Genomic DNA, 26,477 nt, shown 5'->3' with positions numbered 1-26,477 from the left:
CAGTATATACAGCTTTTATTTGTAAAATGATATTCCAAGAAAAGGAACAGTTTTCATACTAGATCTAGCTAAATATCATGAACTAAATACCAAACACAGACAAGCAACTGTTGACATTAGGTGACACAAAAATATGTAGGGCTAGTTTTTTAAAACAGCAGCACTTTAGGTAAATAGGAAGTTAACAGTTATATTTTTGAGCCACATGTGTGGTTCTTTAGTGTGACATGACCAGCTCTGCAAAATCAGATTTCTGTATAATGTTACCCCAGACACAGCAATAGACACAGGAACCAGGTGGCTTTTATTTAATGGTGATTACCCCCGTGGCCTCAAATAATCAACTGATGCCTTCTTTTATAGATGGCCTTCCAAGTTCCAGGGAGATTAGGATTTAAATAAGTCAGAATAGTACTAATTTTTATGATTAAGATATGTAGATGATTACATTTGAAATTCCTGAAACAGGGCTTAGTCTTTGGATAATTTGGGTAGCCCTCCCTGTCTCTTGCCTAGCAATAATGTCACAGTAAGTTAATTTAAAGACATAATATATAGTTATCCATTTTAGACTTAAACAAAAAAATAAAAACATAATTCAAAATGGTACCTAGGGCATTTATAGTTTACTAAAAGGATATGTGATATATGTATATGTATTTTATATATACATATGCATTTTTTACATTTTTCTGTACTATGTAAGAATTTCAAATTTTCACCTATTTCCCTTATTACATTAGATTTTTAAGGCTTTTTAAAATGCACAAAAATATCTTCTGTCAAAACTGAATGAAAACAAAATGCTTAAACATTTTGCTTAATATTTAAAGCAAAAAAAAAATCACCTCTGTATTTCTTAGCCTTAAAAAATCAAATGTAATTAAAAAGGCAAGTGTAAATGTTTGAAGTTATATAATTATAAAAAAAGGCAGTGACAAGAAAATCATGTTGAAAATACTAAGTGATGATCATCTTTCCATTTTCAGAAGTGCATTTTTAAAAGTTATTTAATAAATACAAAACAAGAGTGTCTTCCTTTTATATTCTTAGGGTAAAGTATACTGGATGATAAGATACGGTAATGAGTTAAAGTCAAGTTTTGCGGATGACCCCAGAAAAACAAAGATTTTTTCATTGATGTTAGAAAATGTTAAAACTGTGCTGGTGACTCAATTAACCCTTGCTTGCTTCCAATTAGCTTATTGCTGGTGAATCAAATCTGATGTGCTATATTCTCCCTTTGAAGTGCATATTCTGAATAATACTGAAGAACTGAGTAATTATTCTAATCATTAGCCTATCAAGTTCTTTAGAGCTATAATTTGTTTGCCTGTGCCTATGTCACATTAGTAAGTAATATCTTCACAGTTTCTACTGTGAATGAGTTTGAACTAAACTATCAACTGAATGGAAAAACAATTTCAGAAAAGAAGTGGAAACAAAAAAATTAGTCCAATTCTAGCATAAGAAAGTGGGTACAAACATAAAAAAAAGGAATTTCACTAACTCTTCAAAAAGAGTAAGCTGGTGAAATTCTTTTTAAAATAGCACGATACAGAAGCAATGCTTAGAAGGCTAAAATGTCTCAACTGCATTTATTGATATATGGTCTATACACTCATGTATATGAGCTAAATAAAATTCAGGTTTCATATTACTTGCAAGTTCCAGATCAATAAAATTGCTTTTTCTTCTTTCTATATACAAATTTTGATTTTCAACTTACATATTTAAGATTTATACATCTGAAATTTGCTTTGCACAAGTCTGTGACCTTACTATTTGTCAAGACTACGTCACATAATATTTAAAACATAAAAGCAAACAGAAGTCAGAAAACCAAGTTACAGTATACAGTATTCCATAAAAGGGCTTATAGACTATACAAAAACGTTATACTATCCTTAATCTGTGTAGAAACTGAAAATAACCTATTATACTAACCTACAGTGCAAGTGCTTAAGCAGAGGAGAACCTTATTTACAATTCCCCTTTATTTTTGCAGACTCAACACCACACTATTTCAGTTATATATTACACTTAAAACTCTTCTATCAGCTTTTCTGTTTTGATAACAGCACAACTGGACATGAAAACACAAACTGCTTGAATATTTTGGTTTTTAAAATATAAAGGGAAAACCATTTTCTTGCATTTTAAAGAGCATTAAAAATCCTAAAGTAATTAAAAGGCAAATGTGGTGAAATTTGAAATTCTTATATAATTATAGAAAAAATTTGAAGATAGCCAATGTAAGGGTATTAATTATATAACAAATTTCACAGATCTCAGATGATATTTATTGCAAAGTGCTTATATTTATGTAAATTATATGTAAATGGCTATATATATATGTGTGTTTATTTTATATATATGCATATATATATAAAATCATCTAATTGGTGTGTATGGGTGAATATATATGTGTATGTATATGTATATATGTGTGTATGTATACGTATACATATGTATATATACACACACATACCCATATGTATCAATTAGATTTCTCTATACTAGGACCTGCAAGCAATCCACTGGTAATTTGAAAACTGAAAATCTTGGGAGATGAAAATTATGAATAACCTCGACACTGAACCAAAAGGCAAACAAATATAACAACATGTAAAGTTTCCTTAATAGCCTAATTTTATGAGCTCAGGACCAGACATACCAACTTTTCTTTTTTATTTGGCTAAACAGATTTTAATTTGTGGTGAAAAAATTGTCAGTACAGAGACTAAAGATCTATTGAGTAACTTTAGAAAATTAGCTACATCAACAGAGATCAGTTAGATAGCACAGAGACACTTGAATTTACCCTGCAATTTCAAAGAGCTACATAATATTTAATCACAAGACACAGTCGATGTGAATTGTGTATTTAAATCTTAGACACTTTTGAGAGTTTGCATTTACTGTGTATATCTTAGGATAGTCATGCCTTTTGGGACATGTAAAAATGACATCGAAGGAAACAAAAATGAACAAATACACTTTGGATCAAGCAATCTAATTCCAGTGTATCTCAAAAGTAGTCTTAAGATAATTGAAAGGTTTTTCAGTCGGGAAGATTATCTTGAAGATTAGACCATTTTCTTCACTAGTTTAGAAAGACTGAGAACTCTTTCCCCCTTTTACTTTTACACTCTTCATAATCTGGGAAAAGTATAATTTACAATTCACTGCAAGTTAAATTCATCTAACAACTAAAATTTTAAAGATCCATTTTTTAAGAAAAATTATTTTTAAAAAAAAGTCTAGTTTTGTTGGAACTATAAAAGCTAAATCTCATTACTCTAATCTATTACAGAAAAATACTAAACTGAGGTCAAGAAAGCAGGGACTGTCTACAGGCAACATTGCCACTAATTATGTTCTGAGATTTTTCATCTTCTATACATTCTGAGGAATTGAATAGTCAATTGCCTCACAATGATATCAGTTTCCATTCTCAGGTCAACCATCAGGGTCTGTATTGCATATTCTTAAAAACATAAATCATGTTAACTTAAGAGATAAAGAATCTGCGACATCTCTCAAAATAATCTTTTAGGAATTTCTAACACTATACTTGACAAAGTTTTTAGAACTTAGCTTGTAAACTGTTCAGACAAGAATCCATAAAGGATTTCACCTACATATGATCCCCACTATGTATAAACAAAGTTGGGAACTTTGATGTATTTCTGATTTGCTTTTTCTAATTAACATCACTATCTCTTTAGAAAATTTACAATCTGCAAACTCACAAAAAGTTATCTATTTACTTATTTATAATCTAGTTAAACAGGCTTCTAACAATATTTTCCAATCTAGTAAACCATATGAGGAGTCAAACTCAATGCCAGTGATTAAAGGCAGATACCACTTAAATTCAGAATTCAAACCTGGATATTTAGAGTATCGCCCCCAGAAGTGATTTTGTGTACTTGTAAAATTTGTGCTTTAGGTGGGGGTTTTGGAAGAAGCAAAATAATCTGAATCAGCAGTTTTCATTTTAATTATACAATATATACTATTTTATGCAACTCTGTTGCAGAGTAGTCTTTAGTGTACTGCCTAGAAACTTTTAAAATGGAATTTAATTTTAAACCATGGCTGGAAGACAACAGTCTTTTTGAGGTGATTTTCTTTCCCCTCAAAGGAAGAAATATGTTTCTAGGCAGTTTGCATTTACCAGGTCACTTTTTTTTTTTTTTTTTTTAAAGGAAATCCTGCTATAAGATTAAAAGAAAATTAGCACACCACCAGGAAACTAGGAGAAAAAAATGAGGATGTTTTAAGTATACAGCAGCCACATTCTCCAGCCAATCTATGCCAGGGGTGACCATGTTAACAGTTAGTCATATACATGTTGTCAGGCCCTCACCACTTCCCCCCTTATGTATCTTTTTCTTAATATAAATAGAAGACTTATTTTTCTCTGTAATAAAGCAGGTAATATTTCAAAGGATCAGGCAGGGGTAGACTCAAGACCTTTTCTCTCAGAAAGTTTACAGGAGGATCTGGCTTCATTTCAGGCACATTCTTTTCCTCCTCTTCCCTCCTTTCTTCTTCCACATCCTCACAATTGTTGTTATCATCAGAAGGGTTGGAAATGCGACTGGCAAAGACTTCTTTGTCCAAGAAGACAATAGTTTCCATTCGACGACGGCGAACTCGCCTTCGCTTAAACCTGGGAGGATTTTTCAGTCCATTTCCACTTTTGCTCATTGTTTCTTGATGAATTATCTTTTTAATAGTTCCTCGGATTGCAATTCGAGCTAAATCTTGGAGGCTACGAACAGCCAATGGAGCTAAGACAAAGAAGAATTTGATCAAACATCAACAGGAATTCAGGAGGACAAAATTAAATGAGATAATCGCTCACTCAAATATATGCAAATTAATTACTAGCTACACCAAAGTCCTGAAGGAAAGCCACAAAAGTTTTATTAAGATCTTTTTAACACAAAGAAGAAATAACAATTGTGAAAGTTAAGCAGATCTAAATACATTAACCAGAAATAATCAGAATTCTTGACAGTATAAAAATAAAGATTATGGTAAAGGGGCTCCATTCAAGCTACCACAAGACAAACCTAGAAAGAATGGCTAAGTTAATGTCTATTAAAGTCTCTACTTGTATTATATAAGTAAAGAAAATAAAGGCAGAAGGGAACAGAGAAATTCTTGGGGCTGGTAAGTTCTGACACATACTAGCTGTGTGTTCTTGAGCAAATCCCTTTAATGTTTTGATTCAAAAGAACATTCTTTAAGATTATAAATTACACAAATTGGGAAAATATTTTTAAAAGTAAAGGTTCTGACAAAGGTCTCATTTCCAAAATATATAGAGAACTGACCCTGATTTATAGGAAACCAAACCATTCTCCAATTGATAAATGGTCAAGGGATATGAACAGACAATTCTCAGATGATGAAATTGAAACTATTTCCACTCATATGAAAAAGTGTTCCAAATCACTACTGATCAGAGAAATGCAAATTAAGACAACTCTGAGATACCACTACACACCTGTCAGATTGGCTAAAATGACAGGAACAAATAATGATGAATGTTGGAGGGGATGTGGGAAAACTGGGACACTGATACATTGTTGGTGGAGTTGTGAAAGAATCCAGCCATTCTGGAGAGCAATTTGGAACTATGCCCAAAAAGTTGTCAAACTGTGCATACCCTTTGACCCAGCATTGCTGTTATTGGGATTATATCCCAAAGAAATACTAAAGAGTGGAAAGGGACCTGTATGTGCCAAAATGTTTGTGGCAGCTCTTTTTGTTGTAGCTAGAAACTGGAAGTTGAATGGATGTCCATCAATTGGAGAATGGTTGGGTAAATTGTGGTATATGAAGGTTATGGAATATTATTGCTCTGTAAGAAATGACCAGCAGGAGGAATACAGAGAGGCTTGGAGAGACTTAAATCAACTGTTGCTGAGTGAAATGAGCAGAACCAGAAGATCACTGTACACTTCAACAACAATACTGTATGAGGATGTATTCTGATGGAAGTGGAAATCTTCAACATAAAGAAGATCCAACTCACTTCCAATTGATCAATGATGGACAGAAATAACTACACCCAGAAAAGGAACACTGGGAAGCGAATGTAAATTGTTAGCACTACTGTCTATCTACCCAGGTTACTTATACCTTCGGAAGCTAATAATTAATGTGCAACAAGAAAAGGGTATTTACACACATATATTGTATCTAGGTTATATTGTAACACATGTAAACTGTATGGGATTACCTGCCATCGGGGGGAGGGAGTGGAGGGAGGGAGGGAGGGGATAATTTGGAAAAATGAATAAAAAAAAATAAAAAATAAAAATCAAATAAGAGAGATCAAAGAAAAAAAAAAGATTATAAATTACAGAAAAATTTTGGACCTATATCTGTGGAGAAAATGTCTCTAAAAGGAGTCCTCCTTAGCAAGAAAATCACAGGTCTAAACCAAAAAAAGACAAAGGAATGACAAATAAGAGACATTATAGGTCCATGAAGAACAAACCATTCCAAACTACCTGCATTTCCTTTTTCTAACATGACTAATAGTCTTAACAAGTCAGGAGAATATAGATATTGTGTAACTGAATTGTATCAAGTCATCTGACAAATTCTCTCATAGTATCCTTGTAAATAAGAAAGAAAGAAAAGGACAGGCAAGGAGGATTTAAAACTGGCTGAATGATCACACTCAAATAATAGCCATTAATATGTTGAAGTCAATCTGTAGAGAAGTTCCTAGTGGATAGAGCTGACTCCTTGTGCCTTACCCTGGGATGGTCAACTAAGTATTAGCAATTGAGATAAGGGCAGAGATGGCACGGTAATAAGATGTGAAAATCATTCCATATTAAGAGGTAAAACTACCTAAAGTCCAGATTCCTAAAGAGAGTTCAAATCTAGTAAGAGAATGATAAGAATAAACCAAGTTTTATACTTGCTTTAAAAAAAGTCAACATGCACAATATCGACAGAAAGATATGACAATGGGGAAACTGGCTGGACAACAAGTAATGTGAAAAAAAAACTCTATGAGGCTAAGTGGACCATACACTCAAGAAAGCTAACAAGGCTTCCATCAGATAGACTCAATGATGCTTTGAGGCACAATATCCAGGTAAGGGTGCTGAAGATCTCACTTTCCCCTCTTTAGAAGACATCTAGAGCAACGGATTCAGTTCTACACACTACATTTTTAGGAAGGATATTAATAAGTGGAGAACATCCAGGAAAACGTACTTCAGCAGTTTTCTTTCAATCTAGCCCCTATCGATACTGTACTGGGAAATAATCCTAAGGAGACAGGGCTGTCCCGCCCAGCGTCCTCAATAGAAATTATCAATAGTAATGTCACAAGGAAGTGAATAATAGGCTGGAAAGTCTGTAGGAACCTGAAAATTGTCTTCAACTAACTGAAGGTCTGTCATGTGAAAGAAGAGGGTTAAGCTTGTTCTGCTTGGCTTTAGAGGGCAGACTTGGGAGTAATAGGTGGGAGTGCACATAAGCTGGTATAGGGAAAATATCTTCCTGACTTTTAAGAGCTGTCCAAAAGTGAAAGTGGCTGCCTCTGGAAAGAAGGAGTTCTCCTTCATTTGGTGTGCCTATTTAGGTACAGACTGCTCTCTTAGGGACCCCTCCAACTGTTAACATTCTGTGATTCTGGGTGAGTGAACTACATGGTCTCTTCATTTTCTGTAGAAAACTTCTCTGTAAATATCTCTGTGTCTCTTTCACACACAACACATATCACATGTCAGTCTGAAGATTATTGATGTAAATTTCATTTCCATGCTGAATTATAAGAAAAAAAAACAAATAGAGCTCTATGTTGTATCTTGTTTTAAACATAAATATATATTACTTGGTTACAAAGATAGAGCAGTTAGTCAATGACAAGCAAGAATATTAAGAAAAATCTGTATTTCTGCTTAGGGATAAGAAGTTTGAAAGACAACTAATTGTCAAATAATCAATAATCAATAAAATGGTTCAATTAAAGTGTGTTTAGTAAACATTAAATCTAATAGTAAATTCTATCCCTTTACGAAAGGTAAGAGGAGAAAGAGGAAAAGAGGCAAAGGCAGTATTTAGTGTGGGCACAACCAGACTGTTCTGTATGAATTCTATGGTGGATGACAGTTGGGAAGATGGGGAGTGAGAACTAGGATGACCACTCATGTATAGACCAGCAGAGTTTCTCTGTATCTGACTTTTCTATCTTGGAAGTAACCACACTGTACACTTCCTTATGCAATCTTAGGAATGTACAACTCCTGTGATTCTGTGATTAAATTCTTTTAGCTTTCTCATACTTTCTTCTTTCTGTACCTTCCAACTTCACAACTCAATGTATTCTCAAATATAATAAAAGGGAAATTGGTAGTCTAGAGTGGGAAAGAAAGTGAAACCTGATGAGTAGGAAAATTCATATGAAACTGTCTAAAATTCAACTGCAGTTAATTATAAATTTTTAAAGGTTTTCTAGTTGAAGAAAAAATGTGATCCATGGTCAAATTTTCAAATAATTTTTGTGCCAGTCCCTGATCAAATTGAACAGAAGATTAAACCAAATACAGATCTTTGTACTTACGCAATTGCACAAGTCTTGACTTTCCTGAATCTGAATGACTGGGTTGGATCAGAGGAGCAAAAGAAACAGCCAAAATCTTTTTGGTTTCCCAAGCAGAAGGACCTGTTCGAGTTATTTTAGTCAGCTGTCCAAATACAAAATGAGAACAGTTTTAAATATTTCACTATTATGCATGTAGTTTAAAACAGTTATTCTTAAAATCAAAAAGAGAAAAAAAACAAAAAAACCAAAATAGATATATCCTTTGACCTGGGAGAATGTAAGCCCTATTTCAAGTTTGTCTTGATATCCCTAGTGCTTTGTGTAATCTGTGGCATATAATGGTGCTTAATAAATGCTTGTTGACTGCCAGATGAGAAAGTCTAGCTAAATAAGAAATAATGATGAAGGGGCAGCTAGATGGCACAGTTGATAAGAGCACCAGCCCAGGAGTCAGAGAGACCTGAGTTCAAATACAACTTCAAACACAACACTTATTATCTGTCTGACCTTGGGTAGGTAGGTCACTTAACCCTAAGTGTCTGTCTGCCTATCTGTCTGTCACACACACACACACAAAATGGAAAAAAAAAAAAAAGTCAAAGTACAATCAAAGAATCATAGGTTTAGAGGAGGAAGGGATGATAGAGGTCATCAAATCCTTGATTTCACAAATGAGGTTAATAGGCTAGGAAAGTTAAGTCATTCTAATCGATTGAAGTATCTGAGGCAAAATTTGAACACAGTCCTTTCTTAACTCCAAGTTGGCTACATTACATTGTTTCCCAAATAATTCAAATTTCCAGAATGCCTTGAGGCTTACAAAAAGTTTTCCTCATAATCATTACAAGTATTAATACTGCAATTTACAGACATAGAAAGCGAAGTTCAGAGAGATAACTGACTTGTTTCTATATATACACAACTATGATGCATCAAATCCAGAACTCAAACTCAGATGGCTCTTGAACAGCACTAATAAATAATCCTCACAGCTACTAAAAATGACTCAACTAAAAACCTCATTACATTTTAGCTTTAAAATGGAATTCAGCACAATCTTGGAATTACTTAAACAATGCTCTACTTATAACAGTCCTGTGATAGGGATCATCCAGTGTGCAATGATTCTGAATGTTCCCAGATTGCTAAACTAGGTCAGAGTACTATTTTGGCTCAGAAGAGGTGTTTATGTGCAAGTCTTAGCTAATCAAATCCAAGCTGGTAAATAAATCCTCTAAGTAAATGAGATTATAAAAACTGCAAAGGTGAAGAAGACAAATAGCTTTTCCCTCTGAAACTTCCCAGTTGGTTAAAGAAAACATGAGAGCTAATTTCATTTTCTGGAGTACAGTTAGACTGAAAACTCATGGAGATAAAAACCAGAAGAATGAGTAGCTAAATGAACTTTTATGGTAATATTTCATACTGCTAATGCATATTGTATCACAATGTTTTTATTCAGAATACAGAATCCAAGTACCTTCCAAAAAGCAACTTTATTTTGTTGTTTTTATTAGTGTCTTTTCTATTTACATTTTAGTCATAGCCAGAAATACTCCTCCCCTTAGTTACTCTTTCCTAAGGAAAAAACAAAACAAAACAGCTAAACAAAACAGCTAAACAAAACCAACTGACATGAAAACTACATCCATGATCTCTCCACTAATCTAAAGAAAGAAGGAGGTATACATTTCCTTAATGCCATCTTTCAAGATCAAGATGGGTCATTATAATTACACAGTATTCAGCTTCCAAATAGCAACATTTTCACTGTCTTCTTGAGAATGTTAACAACATGCACAAGGCCCTTAGGAGTTTTTAAAGGAGAAATAGGTCATTAATTCATATTTTAAAAGTCTAGAATCATTAAACTGTTTCCAAGAAACATCATTTAAAATTACAACAAAAACTATAATAATGCAGTCTAGTAATTTAAAAGAAAATAAATTCCTTCCTTCCTAAGCCTATGAACTACAATCACTTTTATGCTGTTTTATTAAAATATTTTGGGAGATTGTGTGTTAGGTGGAGTTTGTATGTCATGTCAAAACAAAATTTATCAATTTAAAAAAAAACAATGTCCACCCAGAAAATGTTTCAGAAAATGTTAAATTTAAAACTGGGTATATTTATTCCACTGTGACAAAGGCAAACACATCTCAACATTTATTTTATCATTATTTCAATGGCCAACATTTCTAAAAAAGACATTGTTTTTACTAAGATCACAGTTTGTTATTTTTCTATCACAGAATGAATAAGATGACTTCTTGATCACTGGCAAAGTCAATGGACATTTTTCTGTCTTTGTATCACCAACTCTACCTCTCTTTCTGGATTTTCTGTTCTTAGAACTTCAGAGACTACTTTCATGAATAAAATGGGGAGAGCATTTGGGGGTAAAAAAAATGGGTTCATATCCAAGCTCTGTTCTTGCCTGTGGAATCTTCAGCAAAACTCTTAGCCCTTCTGAATTTCAAGCTTTCTCATCAATAAAAAGATGCCCTCTTTCCAGGTCTAAATCTGTCCCTCCTAATCTTATAATTCTCCTGCAGTTCTATTCTTTCAGTTTCCTGATCCTCTTCCTAATACCTGAATGCAGAAATTCTTCAAGAATCCATCCTCAGTCCTCATCTCTTTTTGCTCTTTGCTTTTCCCCTTGGCAATCTCATTGACTCTCTATTTCAAGTATCATCTCTCTTCAATTTGTTTGTTTCCCTTTAAGCTCTCCCCCAAGATGCAGACCCATTTCTCTAATTGTTTATAGTTCAATTTAAAAATTTTTTTTTCTAAACTAAAACACTTGAAAAGAGTACGTTCAAATATGTATCAGATTACACAAAAAGGCTTATATATGAAATTGTGAATCTTCATTTCAAGGCACTTGCTTTAAAAAAAAAAAAAAAAAAAAATGGGGGCAGCTAGGTGGCGCAGTGGATAGAGCACCAGCCTTGAATTCAGGAGGACCAGAGTTCAAATCTGGTCTCAGACACTTAACACGTCCTAGCTGTGTGACCCTGGGCAAGTCACTTAACCCTAGCCTTAGGGGGAAAAAATGATAGTTTCCACCTATTACTTAATTAACAAATGTTTACTGAATGTTGTAGAAAAGATCTGCCCTTAAAGGAATAAGAACATTTTAGAACACTGCATGCCTCTTAAAATCAGGTTTACTTAAAGGAAAAACAGTATCTTTCTGATAAACATGAACAATAATGCTATAATCATATTACCACTATGCTATATATAAAATTATTCACCAAAATAGAAAAAAAAAGAATGCTAACAGTACAGTTAATATACCTATATTATTCCTGCTGCAGCACTGATTTTCCTGCAGCTTTTATAATGTGACTCAATTTTTTTTTTTTACACTTCAAGATGCTTAATTCTAACCATGTGTCAATTATTTCTGGCAGCTCATGATCCCAAGTCACATATGTAAATAGAAAATGTATTCTTAATTTTTTATTAATTTAATTTGTTATTAATCAATAGTTAATTTACTTATATTATATAAATTATATACAAAAAGTATTATGTAAATATAAAGAAATATTATTTAATTACTTTTTAATTAGTTAATTTATTTAAAAGAGTATGTTCAAATATATAGAATACATAAAACGGATTGTTTATGAAACTGTGAATCTTGATTTCATACCACTTGCTTTAAAAAAAAAAGGATATGATAAAATTTAAATAATAGTAGTAAAGAATGTTCAAGTTCTCTATTTTTGAGGTACACTGCTCTTCAGAGTGAATCTGTAACATAATCCTGTATTTTGGTACAGCACAGATTATTAGTCTTGTCATGGTAAATGGTCTTTGAAGTACTTAATAATATAGAAAGAAGAAAATGAGGGGATAAAGCACTAAACTCTTGAAAGTAAACCAACCTTTTCTTCTAATGGCATGACAAGAATTCCCCCAACTTTAAGTAAACTCTTCATGTAATCTTCATGTTCTTTTTGAACTCCAGCACCACAATAAACCCGATCATATTGAGTACAATCTGGAGAAATCTCCAAACAGTTGCCCGTAACAAAGGAAGGTTCACAGAATTCAAACCTGAGGGTGAAGAACATTTCATATACTTTGTTTATATTGCAAGTCTCTACAATACTAGCATTATTCTATCACTTCAACTGTCTTTAGCTTTAAATATATTTATATATCACTTAATAGCTTAAATAATCTCCAGAGATTCCTGGTACAGGAAAGAAGCACTGGCCTGGGAGATAGAAGCCCTAGATGCAGTCCCACCTCTGCCACTTAGGAGTCAAGAAGACTTTAGCAAAATCACTCTCCATCTGAGTTTGTTTCCTAGTTTATAAAATGGGGAGAGTGCCTTTATACCACCTACTTTTACAAGTCTGAGAATGTGTAAATTTATAGTATTATTTAAAGGAAGCCTACTTTATACAGGTATGATTAGGGAGCAAAGTGTCTTGTGTGAATAAGTGGCAGAAGCTGGACTCGAAGCCTAATCTTTTGATTATAAGTCAGAAGCTCTTCCTGCTTTACTGCAAATATTCTTAGAAATGTTAAAATATTTGGATGTAGCCAGGATGCGAAGATAATGGATTGTAATCTAAGAATAAAATCATGAAGTTATACAACACTAATAGAAAAGGCTACAGTCAAGAAATAAAACAATTAAGCTGTTTATCCAAACATTAACTTATTAAAAATATATTTACTTTTAAAATATGTTGAAAATTCTGATAATTTAAAGTAATACATAAAACCAAAAGTAGAAACTCGACTTTGTTTTTTAAAACTCCAATTACTATGGATATTTTTCTTATTTTATAATTAGATTTTTAAAACTAACAAAAAAACCCTAAAAGAAGAAATTTCTTAAATCTCCTATAAACAACTCTTAAAAAGTAAAATATTTGTATTATCTCAATTATTACTAATAATTATTTGAAATAATAAGGGCTATTGATGTCATTAAATAAAAGTACATGCATTTGTGTATGTGTTAGGAACATATACAAACTGGGGAATAGTTTCATTCCAGCATAGCAATACTAAGGACACATTTTGCAATTCATCTATGTCTAGGGCTCTCTACACACTTAAAACTGGAATCCCTTCAAAATACTGGATTTTCAAATCCATTGAGAGAATTAAATCCTGATCGACTTCTGAAAATTCTTGATCCTCTCAACCTAGCACAAGGTTGCTAGATTCTTGTTTAGCATCTATTAAAACAGATGTGGAAAGTGAAAGGGATAATCGCTTCTTTTTTACCATCAATTTGTTAAATTATAATTTACAAACTTGGAGCCAGTATAAAAAAAAAAAAAAAAAAAAAAAAAAAAAAAAAAGCCTTACTTGTCAAAGCTATCACTTGTTCTGATGAAAAAGTCCAGTTTCTGCTTGGCATACTCTATCACATCTGAATGAAGTTCTACCCCATGATTTACACCAAAAGGACCTAAAATGTTCAGGAATAAAAAAGTTATTTATAACCTTGGCATGGTATTTCCTTCCCCTTCCCCTCCCTGCCTTTTTCTTTATCTATTTGATTCAACTGCAAAATATCCATCTTTTTATTATACTCAATTCAATTCAATACAATTCTCAGTGCCTAGGCACAGAGCAAAGTGCTGGGGACAGAAAGATATGACAAAAAGATCCTGTCTTGAGGAGTTTACAGTCTATGGTGAGTGAAGGGGAAGCAACAGCTTATACAAACAAAATATATATAATTCAAATACAAAGAAATTTAGGAAGAGAGTGAATTGGAGGGAATTAGGAAAGATTTTCTAAGGGACATGGCCCTTGAGCTGAGCTTTGAATAGATTCAAAGAGGTATTATTAAAAATATTATTTAAAAAACTACTATAGTTCTAAATGTTAAATATGCTTTCATTTTTTGTGTTGAAAGAAGCATTATAGATGGAACACTTGAAATAAAACAATACAAAAAATGTTTACCTTTCTAAGACATTTCAATTCTAGTCAAAAAGCTTTTAGCATTTTGTTATCACCTTTACTTGGAACTCTATGGCCTTCAAGGTCCTGAATGCTGAAATTCCTCTTTCTAATCCAATCTCCTTTTCTACTTCCTTAATCTTACTAAACCTGTTTATCTTCATTATCACACCATGGATCTCCCTTACTGTTTTCCCAGTACTACCATAATTACTCTAATCTCCTCACTTCTTGGAGCTGACCCAGGGATCCTGAGGAAGTAAAGCATAGTAGACATAGTTGGGAAAACATGGATTCGAATCCTACATCTGACATACATTATTTATATAATTAAACAAGGCACTTGAGTGTCTCAGATTAACTCTCTAGAAGACAAATTGCTGAGAAGATGCCAACCTGTATTGGCAGAATTCAGAAATCTGGACTCACCAATTGTTCCTATGCTAAAGAAGTCCATACATGTATACACAATTAATACAATTTCCACTATCATCTTACCTTATTGTCTCTTGATGGCAAGATTTGCCCCTGAGTTCTTGGATGCTAGAACCTATCAAAGTTAAGCACTAGTATTCCCACCAAACTGAGTTTGCGAAGGCTTATTGGAAATAGAGACACTTAGGATAGCTTTTAAAGTTTCAAGTACAAGTATAGAAAGAATGACTAACATCAATAATCCAAAGATCTAGCTACATTTAGTCTAATCACCAAAAGGCTGGCCATTGAATGATAAAATATTTTTGGTCATACCAGTGTATGAGATTAATTTACTAAGGTGAAGTGTTGAAATCTTTGTTGGTGTTAAGTACCATCTTTCTTTCTTCTTTTCTTTTTTTTTTTCCCATTGTGGTTTTCAGGTAGTCCAATAATTCTTAGATTGCCTCTTCTGGATCTATTTTCCAGTAGTTTGTTTTCTTTCTTTTTCTCTCTCTCTCTCTCTCTCTCTCTCTCTCTCTCTCTCTCTCTCTCTCTCTCTCTCTCTCTCTCTCTCTCTCTCTTTCTTTTTCTCTCTCTCTGATTCTTAATGTCTCTGAGTTATTCACTTCCATTTGTCCAATTCTAATTTTTAATTTTTTTTTTTTAACCTTCAATTCTAATTGCTAGTGAATTGTTTTCTTCAGTTAGCTTTTTAAGTCTCCTTTTGGCCAATTTTACTTTTAAAGGAGTTGTTTTGTTCACTAGATTTTATTTTTCCATTTCACCAATTTTTCAAGGGGTTTTCTTCAGTATATTTTTTTCCATTGCACTAAATGTTTTTTAGCCTCTCTCTAGTTTTTAAAAATTTTGATAAGCTTTTTATTTTCAAAATACATGCAAAGATAGTTTTCAATATTCATCCTTGCTAAACCTTGTGTTCCAATTTTTTTCTTCTCTTTCCTAGACAGCAAGTAATCCAATACAAATTAAACATGTGCAGTTCTTCAAAACATATTTCCATATTTATTAGGCTGCACAAGAAAAATCAGATAAAAAAGGAGGGAAATGAGAAAGAAAAAACAACAACAAACAACAACAAAAAAGGTGAAACTACTATGTTGTGATCTATACTTAGTTTCCACAGTCCTCTTTCTGGATGGTTCTTTCCATCACAAGTCTACTGGAATTGGCCTGAATCATTGTTGAAAATAGCTAAATACATCATAGTTGATTATCAAAAAAATTTGTTACTATGTACAATGTTCTCTTGGTTCTACTCACTTTAAGTCTCTCCAGTCTTTCTGAAATTATTCTGCTGATCATTTCTTATGGAACAATAAAATTTCATTACAATCATATACTATAATTTATTCAGCCATTTCCCAGCTGATGGGTAGCCACTCAGTTTCCAGTTCCTTGCTGTGACAAAAAGAGCTGCTACAAACATTTTCACAAGTATGTCCTTTCCCCCTAATTACTAAATGTATTTTTTAAGGAGTTGTTTTCTTTTGTCAATTTCTGTGTTTTCTTTTCTAAATTCTCCTACAATGTTCTCATTTCCTTTCCCCATTTTTCTTTTAACTCTCTTTAAAGATAGCTTTTCAATTCTTCTAAGAGAGCCTTTAGAGCTAGAGACCAGTTCATAACACCCTTTGAGGCTTCATTTGGAGGTGTTTTGCCTTTAGGGTCCTTAGGATTTGGGTTCTATTCTTTTCTGTCTCCATAATAGCTATCTCTTTTTGCTTTTTTCCTAATTTTTAAAAGTTCAGTTCTGCTCTTAGGGCACAGGAGAGATTGTCTTGAGCTTCCTCTACAGGGTGTCAGGGGCCTCTCACTGTCCTAGGGCTGGTAATGCAGATTTTCCCATTGCACCCCTGTAATGCTGGGGTTCAGAGATTCACTATTTGCCTTCTTTAGTTACATTGGAGATCTCACAGCTAGTCTGCTAACCCACTGGGCTTCTGAACCAGGATAAAGTAGCTAATGTTATTATTTTTTGGCTAAGAGCCTTCCACTAGATTTTCCACATGGAGTCTTTCTACCCTGGGCCTCCCCATGCCTGTGTTGGGCCCTGTACAGTTGAGATAGACTTTTTCTAAAGTCCTTCCAAGATACTTTTGCTAGAAATTTGCACTCTATAAATATTTATGGGTTCTGTCTCTCCAAAATCTGTTCAGAGGCTTGATTTAGTGTTGATTCTGAGGGAAGCCAATAAGAACTCAAGCAAAGTCCTGTCTCTTCTCTGCCACCGTGGCTTCACCCCCCTTTCTGAAGTATCTTAAGAAGCATTTATGGCATGAACTTTTATAACATCAAGTAGTATAAAGCTAAATTCAGATTAAAGTAGCTCATTTTTAGGTGTACATATCCCTTAGCCTATTGGTTGTCCTCAACATTTAAACTTTTTAAAAAAATTTTCCCAATTACATGGCAACACAATTTTTAGCCTTGATTTTCTTAAGATTTCAAGTTCCAAATTTTTTTCCTTCTCTCCCTTCCTTTCTTCCAAAAGTGGAAGACAATTTGATATAGGATTATACATGCACTACCATGTGAAACATTTCCATATTAGTCACAATTGTGAAAGAAGAAATAGATTAAAAGGAAAAAAAAATACACAAGAGAATAAAGCAAAAAAGTATACCTCAATCTACATTGAGTCCATCAGTTCTTTATCTGAATATAAATAACATTTTTTCATTGTAAGTCCTTTGTACTTGTCTCGAATCACTGTGTTGCTGAGAAAAACTGAGTGATTCACAGTTGATTCAACACACAATATTGTAGATACTTTGTACAGTATTTCCCTAGTTCTGCTCAATTTACTTCGCATCAGTTTGTACAAATCTTTCTAGATTTTTCTGAAATCTGCCTGCTCATCACTTCTTATTGAACAACACACTTACACTCCCTTACACTCACATAGCATAGCTTGTTCAACCATTCCCTGACTGATGTGCATTCCCTCAATTTCTAATATTTTGCCACTACAAAAAGGGCTGCTATAAATATTTTTGCACATGTAGATCCTTTTCCCTTTTTTATAATCTCTGTGGGGTACAGACCTTATAATGGTATTGCTGGGATAAGTAATTAGTTGCTGCTGCTGGAAGCTGTAGGGGTTTGGCAGTTTAACTGGTGCTGAGCTGGGGTCCTAAAGTTGCTATCTGGTGTATGCTGCAAGCTGTTTCTTGGGGATTTCACTGAAGCATTTGGTTCTGGCATGGTGACTGCCTGTTTGCCTGGGGCTCCGCTGAAACACATGGAGGGGTCCTTGTTAGCCCTTCCTTTTTTGCTTTGGCAAGCTACCCGTTTGCCCAGGGCTGGAAGATCTCCAAGCTGGAGTCTGACTCTTTCCCTGGCTATGCTGAGACACAGGGAGGTTCCTGGATTTGGCATTTGCCTGCTCCATCATACTGGGGCTGTGGACCTCCCACTGGTTTGCTGACATGGGATCTGCTGCTGACTTGCTGGGATGCTTTCTGAACTGGGCTGTGTTCCCCTTTTATTCAAGCAAGACAGACGTTTCTTGGGCTAAGAGATTGTTTTCTTTGCTGATTCTGCTGTTCAAATGTTTGCTTTGGGACATTTTTAAGATTGTTTGGAGGTGAATATGGAAGAGTTATAGTGATTCATACTTTGGCTCCTGGATATGTCCTCAACATTTTTATGTGAATCTAGTGATGGTATCTGCTTTCTACTCAATTTTGCAATTGTATTAATTAAAAGGAGAATTTCATACGGCAACAGTTACAAAATGACAGAATTATGGGATGATGAATTTTCATAAGGATAATAGCAGTCACATGAAGAAATAAGGACATAGGAAATTTAGTCATTAAAAATCTATTATATTATACCTACTTATGTCCTAAATAATATAGACAGGAAAACCAAAATAATTTTTAAATGGTTAGCTGGAATGGAACTAACCTCTAATCTGTGGTTGGCCAAAGCCAAAACACAGCAAGCTAGAGATAGGAGAGTAAGGACACAAACAGAAATTTAATTAATTTCAGAGTGAGGAAAATGACACCTGCAGGTAGAAGCCTACCTCTGAAGAAGAGGATTTATAGATACTGATATTGTGGGGCACACTTATATACATGAGAGCATTTGGCCCACAACACAATCATCCTTAGATAACAGTTCTCAAATTTAGCATTTCTTGGGACAATACAGATGTTCTTGGGTCCCATGGGAACAGCCATTGTCTCAAGGCTGAGTGGTCATGACCACCCTGTGGGGTACAGAACCAGAGTTCTGTGATGTTACCTGTCAATGCCAAGGAATAGGGATTGTGAACATGTGATAGGCAGCCCTGAGAAATAAGGGGAGCAAAACTATCAGTGCATACCTGGTGCTGTTGCAAGTAACACGCTTTGCTGGGGGTGATGCTATTCAGAGCACAAAAGATTACTGTTATGCCAAGTTTGGGGCATGACCTGCTTGCTGGGCCTTAGCTCAGAAAAACAGGTTATCTCCAAAATACTTTGACAAGATAAACATATCCTTACACCACCACCTACATATTAAAAAGCCCAAATCCCCATTTGAAAAAAATGCTACTGAAACAATAAAATCTAAAGTCATTACAACAGAACACTGTAGCCCTCCTTACTGTCCTCCCCCCCCCCAATAGAATACAAACTCTCTGAAAGCAGTAACAATTTGTGTGCATTTGTATTCCTAGGACCTAGCACAATTTCTGGCATAAAGTAGGCATTTAATTAATTCCTGATGACTGAGATAGGCAGATAGAATGAGTCTGAAGAAGAACTTAGAAACTTAAAAAAAAAAAAGTTATCATTAATTCTATTTTTGATTCATTAGAGTGAAGTTGTAAAGCTTTTAATATAGGATTCTCCAGTTTTCTTTGGAGACAAAAGATATAGTACACATCTGGGCAGCTGCTGGCCAGCTTAAGAGGTTCACTGGTCACTGGTTCTCCTCCCAAAAAAGTGGGCTACATCCAGTCTTACTAGATTTCAAATCTCTGAAGGCAAGGATCTCGGCTAATTCACTGTGGGGTTGGTTGGGTTTTGCTTTTGTTTTGTTTTTTTTTTTTAGAAGATAGCATTTAATAATCAATTACACATTAGTTGAATGAATCTTGAATAAAATACAAAACAAACATTTAGTAAGCACCTACTATATCTAGGGCATTGTGTTAGTTATTGGGGGTTAATGTGAAGTTTAGAACAGGCAAAGTTTGATACCTTTTAAGAAGTTTATTATCTAGTAAGTCACCAAGAGATGTAGTTATAACTGTAATCAGTGAGGTAATGGGCAGAAGTCTATTAGTAATGAGGGACTTAGGAAAGGTTTCATAGAGAAGGTGATATTTAAGTTGGGTTTTAAAAGAAGGGTAGGAATTCAATAAACAGGGAAAGGGATATCATTTTTGGACTAGGGACAAACTTAAGTAAAAGCACATTGCCAGAAGAGCTTGGTAATCATTCAGGGGCAGGGAGTTGTCAATTCTGAAACAAAGAATATAAAGAAAAGAGAAATATGAGGTAAGAGTGGAAAGAAAGCTATGGTAGCCTTTGATTAACAGGTATTTGAATTTTAAAAAGCAAGTAGCAGAGAGCCACTAAACATTTTTGAGCAAAGGTCTAACAAAATATGAGCATTAGAAGGATGCTACTAGAAGAAGCACAAAAGATGAATCGGAGGCAGGAAAACCTATAAAGAAGGCAAAATGGTTCCAAAAGTCCAAATGGTTCATATTAAAGGTCTATACTTGGGTGATGGCAGTAACCCATACTTAAAACATTGTACTTGCCTGACACACAGTAAGCCTCAAGTACATAAAGAATAACTGATTGATGAGATGATTGAATATCGTAATGCAAACAATACATCAGTGATGAGTCTGGGTATATGAATGAAATAATAGGCAGGAATAGATCAAATGGAGAACTATGTATATGTGGAAAAAATAATGAGCCTGGCTTATGACATCTTTCGTTTGAAGTACTACTGGGTCATCCATGTGAAGATGGTCTGTAGAAAGTTGAAAATATGGGCCTAAAGATCAGGAAAGAGAGGCCAGGACTAGAAATATAGATTTGGGAATCACCTATAGAAGAAGTGGAAGTTAAAGCTCCGAGAGTGAATTAACATGGCAAGAAAAAGAATAGAAAAATTACAGTAAATTATAAAATTTGGCCATGAAAAATGAAAAATAATCAATGATTCCCTTCCCCCATAAGGACTTTATGGCCAATAACATGCCCTGTAGCTTATATGCCTTTTATTTCAAAAGGGTACTTATTTTACTGTAAAATAAATAGTATTGGCAGAGAATAAAGAAACTACATATATTCCTTACCTAAAATGAGTCCAACCATGGAACTGAGATAACCAGTGCCACTACCCAGATTCAAGAATGAAAGTCCAGGTTGTAGATCCAGAGCTTCCATCACTTCTGAATATATGCATGGGGCAGAAAGATGAATATTGCCATGTTTCCAGGCTAAGTCTTTATAGGCATTATCTTTAAATTCTTCAAGATAGTAGTCTGCACGGTCAATAGCTCGGAAGGCTTGCTCTACCAGCTCTGTTCGGATATATTGTGCTTCTTTCAAGTTATCTATTAGCTCATCATTGTCTTCTCCAGCACTGACAGCACCTCCCATTTTCAAGGATAATGCTTAGGAAGAGCTATAATTACAAAGGGAGTAAAGGAAAAAGATGTAAGACAAAGAAGACATGAATAAAAGTTTTGAATATGTAATTAAGTTATTACTGAGTAGGACCTTTCACCAAACTTGAAAAGGGGGATAATTCTATCAAGCAACCTAGTCAATGAATTTGCCAGATATAGAAAAAGATTAACTTAGATGATTCTAATCTGAATTTTAAAGCCTTACTCTTTTAATAATGGATATTATAAATATTATGCCACATCAAATTCTGATAAATACTTTCCAAGACATGCAGAACCCATTTCAAGACCAACTCTGACTATTTATGACTGTTACCACAATTATTTATAATTATTATTAAGATGTAATATTCTGTATTCCCCTTCTAGCTTTTTTAAGTTAAAAATATACGCACCTTACATTCTTTCCAAGTGTCTTGAAGAAGAAAACTACAGAGAACCTTGCCTTCTGAGTCCAACAACTAGTATACATACATAGTACAAATGGAAACTTTCTTAATTTATATTCCTTCTATAAAAAAATGAAAAATTTCCCTTTCAAAATTATCTTTATCCCATTAAAGTAATAGCTTTATGTGACAAACACAATAGCAATTTTTTTTAACAAAAAATTTGCTTTCCATAATTTGGTTTAAAAAAAAATTAACCTACCAAGGTATGTTATCATGCATATCCCTAGAATTTGTTCATTTACTGTTAATGACTTTAATATTGTTTATTGTTGTAATTAGTTACTCCTTCTATTTCTGAAAATACAATGTGAATAAAGACACCCAAAAGAAATATCTGCAGTTCTGACAGTAGGGATTAGAATTTCTCCCTCAGAATAAAAATAAAAGCTGACTACATGTGATTCTTCTGTATTAGTTAAGTATATTAAAGATGTTTCAAAAGCCTTACAAGTATGTTGCTAAACATAAATTTCTGTCCATTTTTACAACTAGATTTTAATTATAGTTAATATTCTTCACAATCAAGATTTATAACTTATTAGTACTCCTTCAAAAAAATTACAAGAGGCTACTTTTCTGTTTTTTCTTAAGGCTATGGTCAATTAGTTCATTTGATTATGATGCATTTGATTTTCTCTGAGTCAGCTTCATATGCAGAAAACTGTTCTATTTTCAATCTCAATGAGCAACTTTGCTGTATTTAAGAAAACCAACATGAAGTGACTCTGATGATGCTTTTTTCTAGTTATGTTAAAGCCATAACAATTTGGCTTTAACAATTACTTAATTTTACTTACAACTAATACCATGTTATCTGTAACTTCTAAAATCATAAAATCAAGCTCCAACATGACCTTTCTTAACTAAATTAAAATACTTTTCCTCAGATCCTGCTTCTTACAAATTATGCCAAGTTCAATTTTCAAGGCATTATTTTATACTATTATTTCTATGACTTAGTACAACCGGACAGAATACAAAGGAAAACCAATCCAATTAATGATGAACATTATAAGACCATACAACATGGTTACATTGTTACATACTGTATCATGTTTTTTTCATTTAAAAGTTTTCCTTTGAGCCCCCCCAAAATCTACTTTTCCTAACTTTTTTTAGTCAAATCATAATTCTAATTTATAAAAGCTATCTTTTTTTTTTTTTATAACTTCTCCAATTTCTGAAAATCTCTTTATCCAAATGTTTCCATGACTCAGAAGTCACAGAATGTCAAGAGTTGAAAGATGTCAGAGGTCATCTGGTCCAGTTCTCATTTGCACAGAAAGTCCATTTACACTATCCTAAGTCAAGTAGTTATGTAATTTGTGGGTGAGAACTGTCTAGTAAAAGTGACTTCACCACCACTTGAGGCAACCTATTCAATTCTTGGACAGCTCTAATTGTGAGGAATTTTTTCCTAATACTGAGCCACAAATTGTTTTTGTAATTTCCATTCTTTTCTTTGCTACTTCTGTTGCCTGGATCAGTCAGTCAATAAGCATCTTAGCATTTACTGTGTGCCAGGCACTGTGAAGAACAACATTCATGTTTTATAGCCTAGCCCTTCAAAAACATGTTTCTCTTAAGACTTTTATTCTCCATACTACTTCCTTCAATCAATACTTTTATGATTTGGTTTTTAATCCCCTCAGCATCACTCTTCCCTGGATGTTGTCCAGTTTGTAAATATCATTCCTAAAATGTAATTAGATGCCCCTCCCTCCAACTGACCATAACACTCCAAATGTAATATGACTGGGGCAAGACAAAACAGGACTATTACTTCTTTGGAGGCAGACACAATATTTCTATTAATGTAATATAGTCAAAGAACACATTGGTTTTTTAACTGCCAAGATACACATTTAACTTGTATTAAGCTTGTAGTTCAATTTCTTCCAGATTCTTATAGTGTTGGACCATTATCTCCCATAAGAGGAAAAAAATTGCATATAAACTGAAAAAAAAATAAACTTGTCTTACTCTAGTAGCTAACAAAAAAGAATTACAGAAGAGCTTGTTTCTATATATCTCTAATAGCTAATCCTAAATTAGGAAGTTAGTAAAATATTCTCTCCTAAGTAGTACTCTTATAAAACCAAAAATAAAACTTACTCCCTAAAACTATTCAATTTCTCTTCTCAAAATGCTCAGATTTCATTCAATGTTCTACATCAATTCTCCATAGCTCAGGTGTTTCTTTGGGGCTCAGCAGTATTCATTATTTTGAATGTTGTGGCTAAACAGCAGTAATTTAGAATAAATCTAAGAATCAAAGCAATCAATTTTTACACAAACCAAGAGATTTTAATCAGCTATTTAAAAGAACAAATTTAAATAAAAAGGATGCACTTGCTATTATAGCATCTTCCTTTCTTAATAAACTGGGCCTTTAAAAAATTTATTAAGTAATGGTAGGATATATCTTTGGAGACAAGTAAAGGGAGGAGAGTATTTGTAAGTGGTAGGTCTCCAAGGATTTTTTGTTTTTTTTAATTGCAATCTGTAACCCTTGTGGATTTAAAAAAGATTATATTCCAAATTCTGCAAAGGCCTAAATGTGGATTAAGAGGTCCTTTTAATCATGCAGGCCTCTTCAATCGGTTCATTTAATTAAAGCCTTTAGACAAATATAATCAATGACCCACTCAACAGCTGACTAGAGCTACTCTAAACAAAATTGGTTGTTAAATCTCTATTATCTTTCCCGCAATCTCAGACTTCCACCAGTCACTCTTACAGAATTAATATGTTTGAATCCTTATAAAACCTTGTGGAAAAATGCCTATTTTAAGGGTGGCTGCCTTTCATTAATTCTTGCAGTTGAAGAAAGTAAATTATGTATTAAAGGGGCAGGGGATCCTATTGAGCGGAAACTCCCACCCAGCACCTTCCACTTCCCACCAAACAATCCTTATCGAGGAAAAACATCTTTTAAGAACTTAAAAGAAGCCATCAATTTCAGATCTAGAGGTAATTTGACTGTCTTGACTAGCAAGCCAGAGAAAAGTCAAGAACTAATCTGGACAATTATTTTCAACTCCAGAAGTGATTTAACTGTCTCAATTAGGTCACAGAAAGCAAATAAGTACCATACACTTTGTTCCCAATGCTCAGAGAAAACGGTGCCCGGAGAGGCCGCCCGTGCGCACTGGACGGGTGGCAAGCAGGAAGTGAGTACACTGGTGCCGGCAAGGGGGCTGCGGAGCTCCTACCGAACGTCTCAACATCTGGGCAGGGATTTAACCCTGCGGGGGCCGCACCACCTGGCCGCCTAAGCAGGTGGCTCGGGGCTGTTTATCCCGGTAACCAAAACCTGCTCTCAGCAGCCCCCCGAGCAGCAGATGCGCCCGGCCACTCAGCAGGAAAGTGCCAGAAATTCAGGGCAGCTGAGAGGGGGGAGCGCACAACACTGGGCATCGCAAGTGCGGGATTCGAATCCCGAGTCTGTGCCCTGTTTGACCTTGGGTAAAAAGGGAATGCCCCGACTTTCTCCAGGAGGGCTTTTAAATGCAAAGATGCTGGAAAGGTTAAATCCCTCCTCCACAATTTAGCACAGGGAGCGACCTTGGGAAGTCAGTCACCTCTCCCGTCGGGTTTAGCAGGAAGGGACCCGTTATTTCAAGCGCGTACGTACGGAACTCCTACTAACAAAAACGGCTCGGGTGGGAGCTGCAACTTTTTTCAGAGCTTTGCCCAGGAGCAGGTCCAGGGAGGTAGATTGACTTGCCCAGGGAAGCACAGCCAAATCTGTCAACGGCGGGACTCGACCCCGGCTCTCCACCCACTACGCCACGCTGCAGAGGGAGAAGGTCCCCGATTTCGCTGCGAGCTCGCTGGGCTGGGGCATCCCCGCGGTGCCCCGGAGCCCGCCAGCGGAGCCCGCCCTCTGGCCCGGGGGAGAAGCCCCACGTCGCGGGGAGTGGGTTGCTAGGCAGCGGCGCCCTCCAAGCCCGCCTCGGGGGCGGCCGCCTCCTCCCTGCCAGCCCCGGGATCCCGCCCCCGGCGTCCGCAGCCCTCGGCGGCCTGGCCGGCGGCTCTACCTCGGGCCTCGGACGGAGATAGGGCCTGCGCTGGGCTGAGGCCTGGAGGTCCTCGGGTCTCGGCGCTTGCTGCCCCGCCGGGGCCTGGCCCCGGCCCAGGCGCCCGAGGGCTCGCCTCCTAGACTCCTACAGTCCGGCCCCGCCCCGATCCGCCCGACCCTGCCCTCAGCGAGGCCGCCCCCTGCCCCCGATCCGGGCTCCGGCGCTTCCGTCAGCCCCTCACTCTGCCCCTTGATCGCAGCGTCCGCTCCGCCTCCCACCGACAGCTGTAAACATCCGCCCGGCTGACCCCGGGGGTCGCCAGTGCGCCTGCGCCGCGCAACCGCTCAGGCTCGCGTGGGGGAGGCAGCTCA

At 35.3% G+C, this 26,477-nt stretch overlaps 1 protein-coding gene across 7 annotated transcripts; it reads right to left on the bottom strand.

The window, feature by feature from the left end:
* Nucleotides 1-26,477, bottom strand: PCMTD2 (protein-L-isoaspartate (D-aspartate) O-methyltransferase domain containing 2). 7 transcript variants are annotated; one of them, XM_074288953.1, is made up of 8 exons: nucleotides 26,125-26,308; nucleotides 25,719-25,878; nucleotides 22,025-22,090; nucleotides 21,294-21,625; nucleotides 13,937-14,039; nucleotides 12,490-12,661; nucleotides 8,609-8,732; nucleotides 1-4,802 (listed from the first exon to the last, which is right to left on the bottom strand). In XM_074288953.1, exons 4-8 carry the CDS (start codon nucleotides 21,598-21,600, stop codon nucleotides 4,420-4,422), a joined length of 1,089 nt encoding a protein of 362 aa, XP_074145054.1. In that variant the 5' UTR covers nucleotides 21,601-21,625; nucleotides 22,025-22,090; nucleotides 25,719-25,878; nucleotides 26,125-26,308; the 3' UTR covers nucleotides 1-4,419. The 7 variants fall into 7 exon arrangements, with proteins under 7 accessions (XP_074145054.1, XP_074145053.1, XP_074145051.1 ...); XM_074288952.1 differs by lacking the exon at nucleotides 22,025-22,090 and having other exon boundaries at nucleotides 25,734-25,878; XM_074288950.1 differs by lacking the exons at nucleotides 22,025-22,090; nucleotides 25,719-25,878; nucleotides 26,125-26,308 and adding an exon at nucleotides 26,348-26,477.

Source organism: Sminthopsis crassicaudata, chromosome 2 (assembly GCF_048593235.1).
Source record: "Sminthopsis crassicaudata isolate SCR6 chromosome 2, ASM4859323v1, whole genome shotgun sequence".
Classification (NCBI taxonomy): Eukaryota; Metazoa; Chordata; class Mammalia; order Dasyuromorphia; family Dasyuridae; genus Sminthopsis; species Sminthopsis crassicaudata.
Note: the sequence above shows the minus strand (reverse complement) of the source record. Positions and strands in the feature narration are given on the sequence as shown.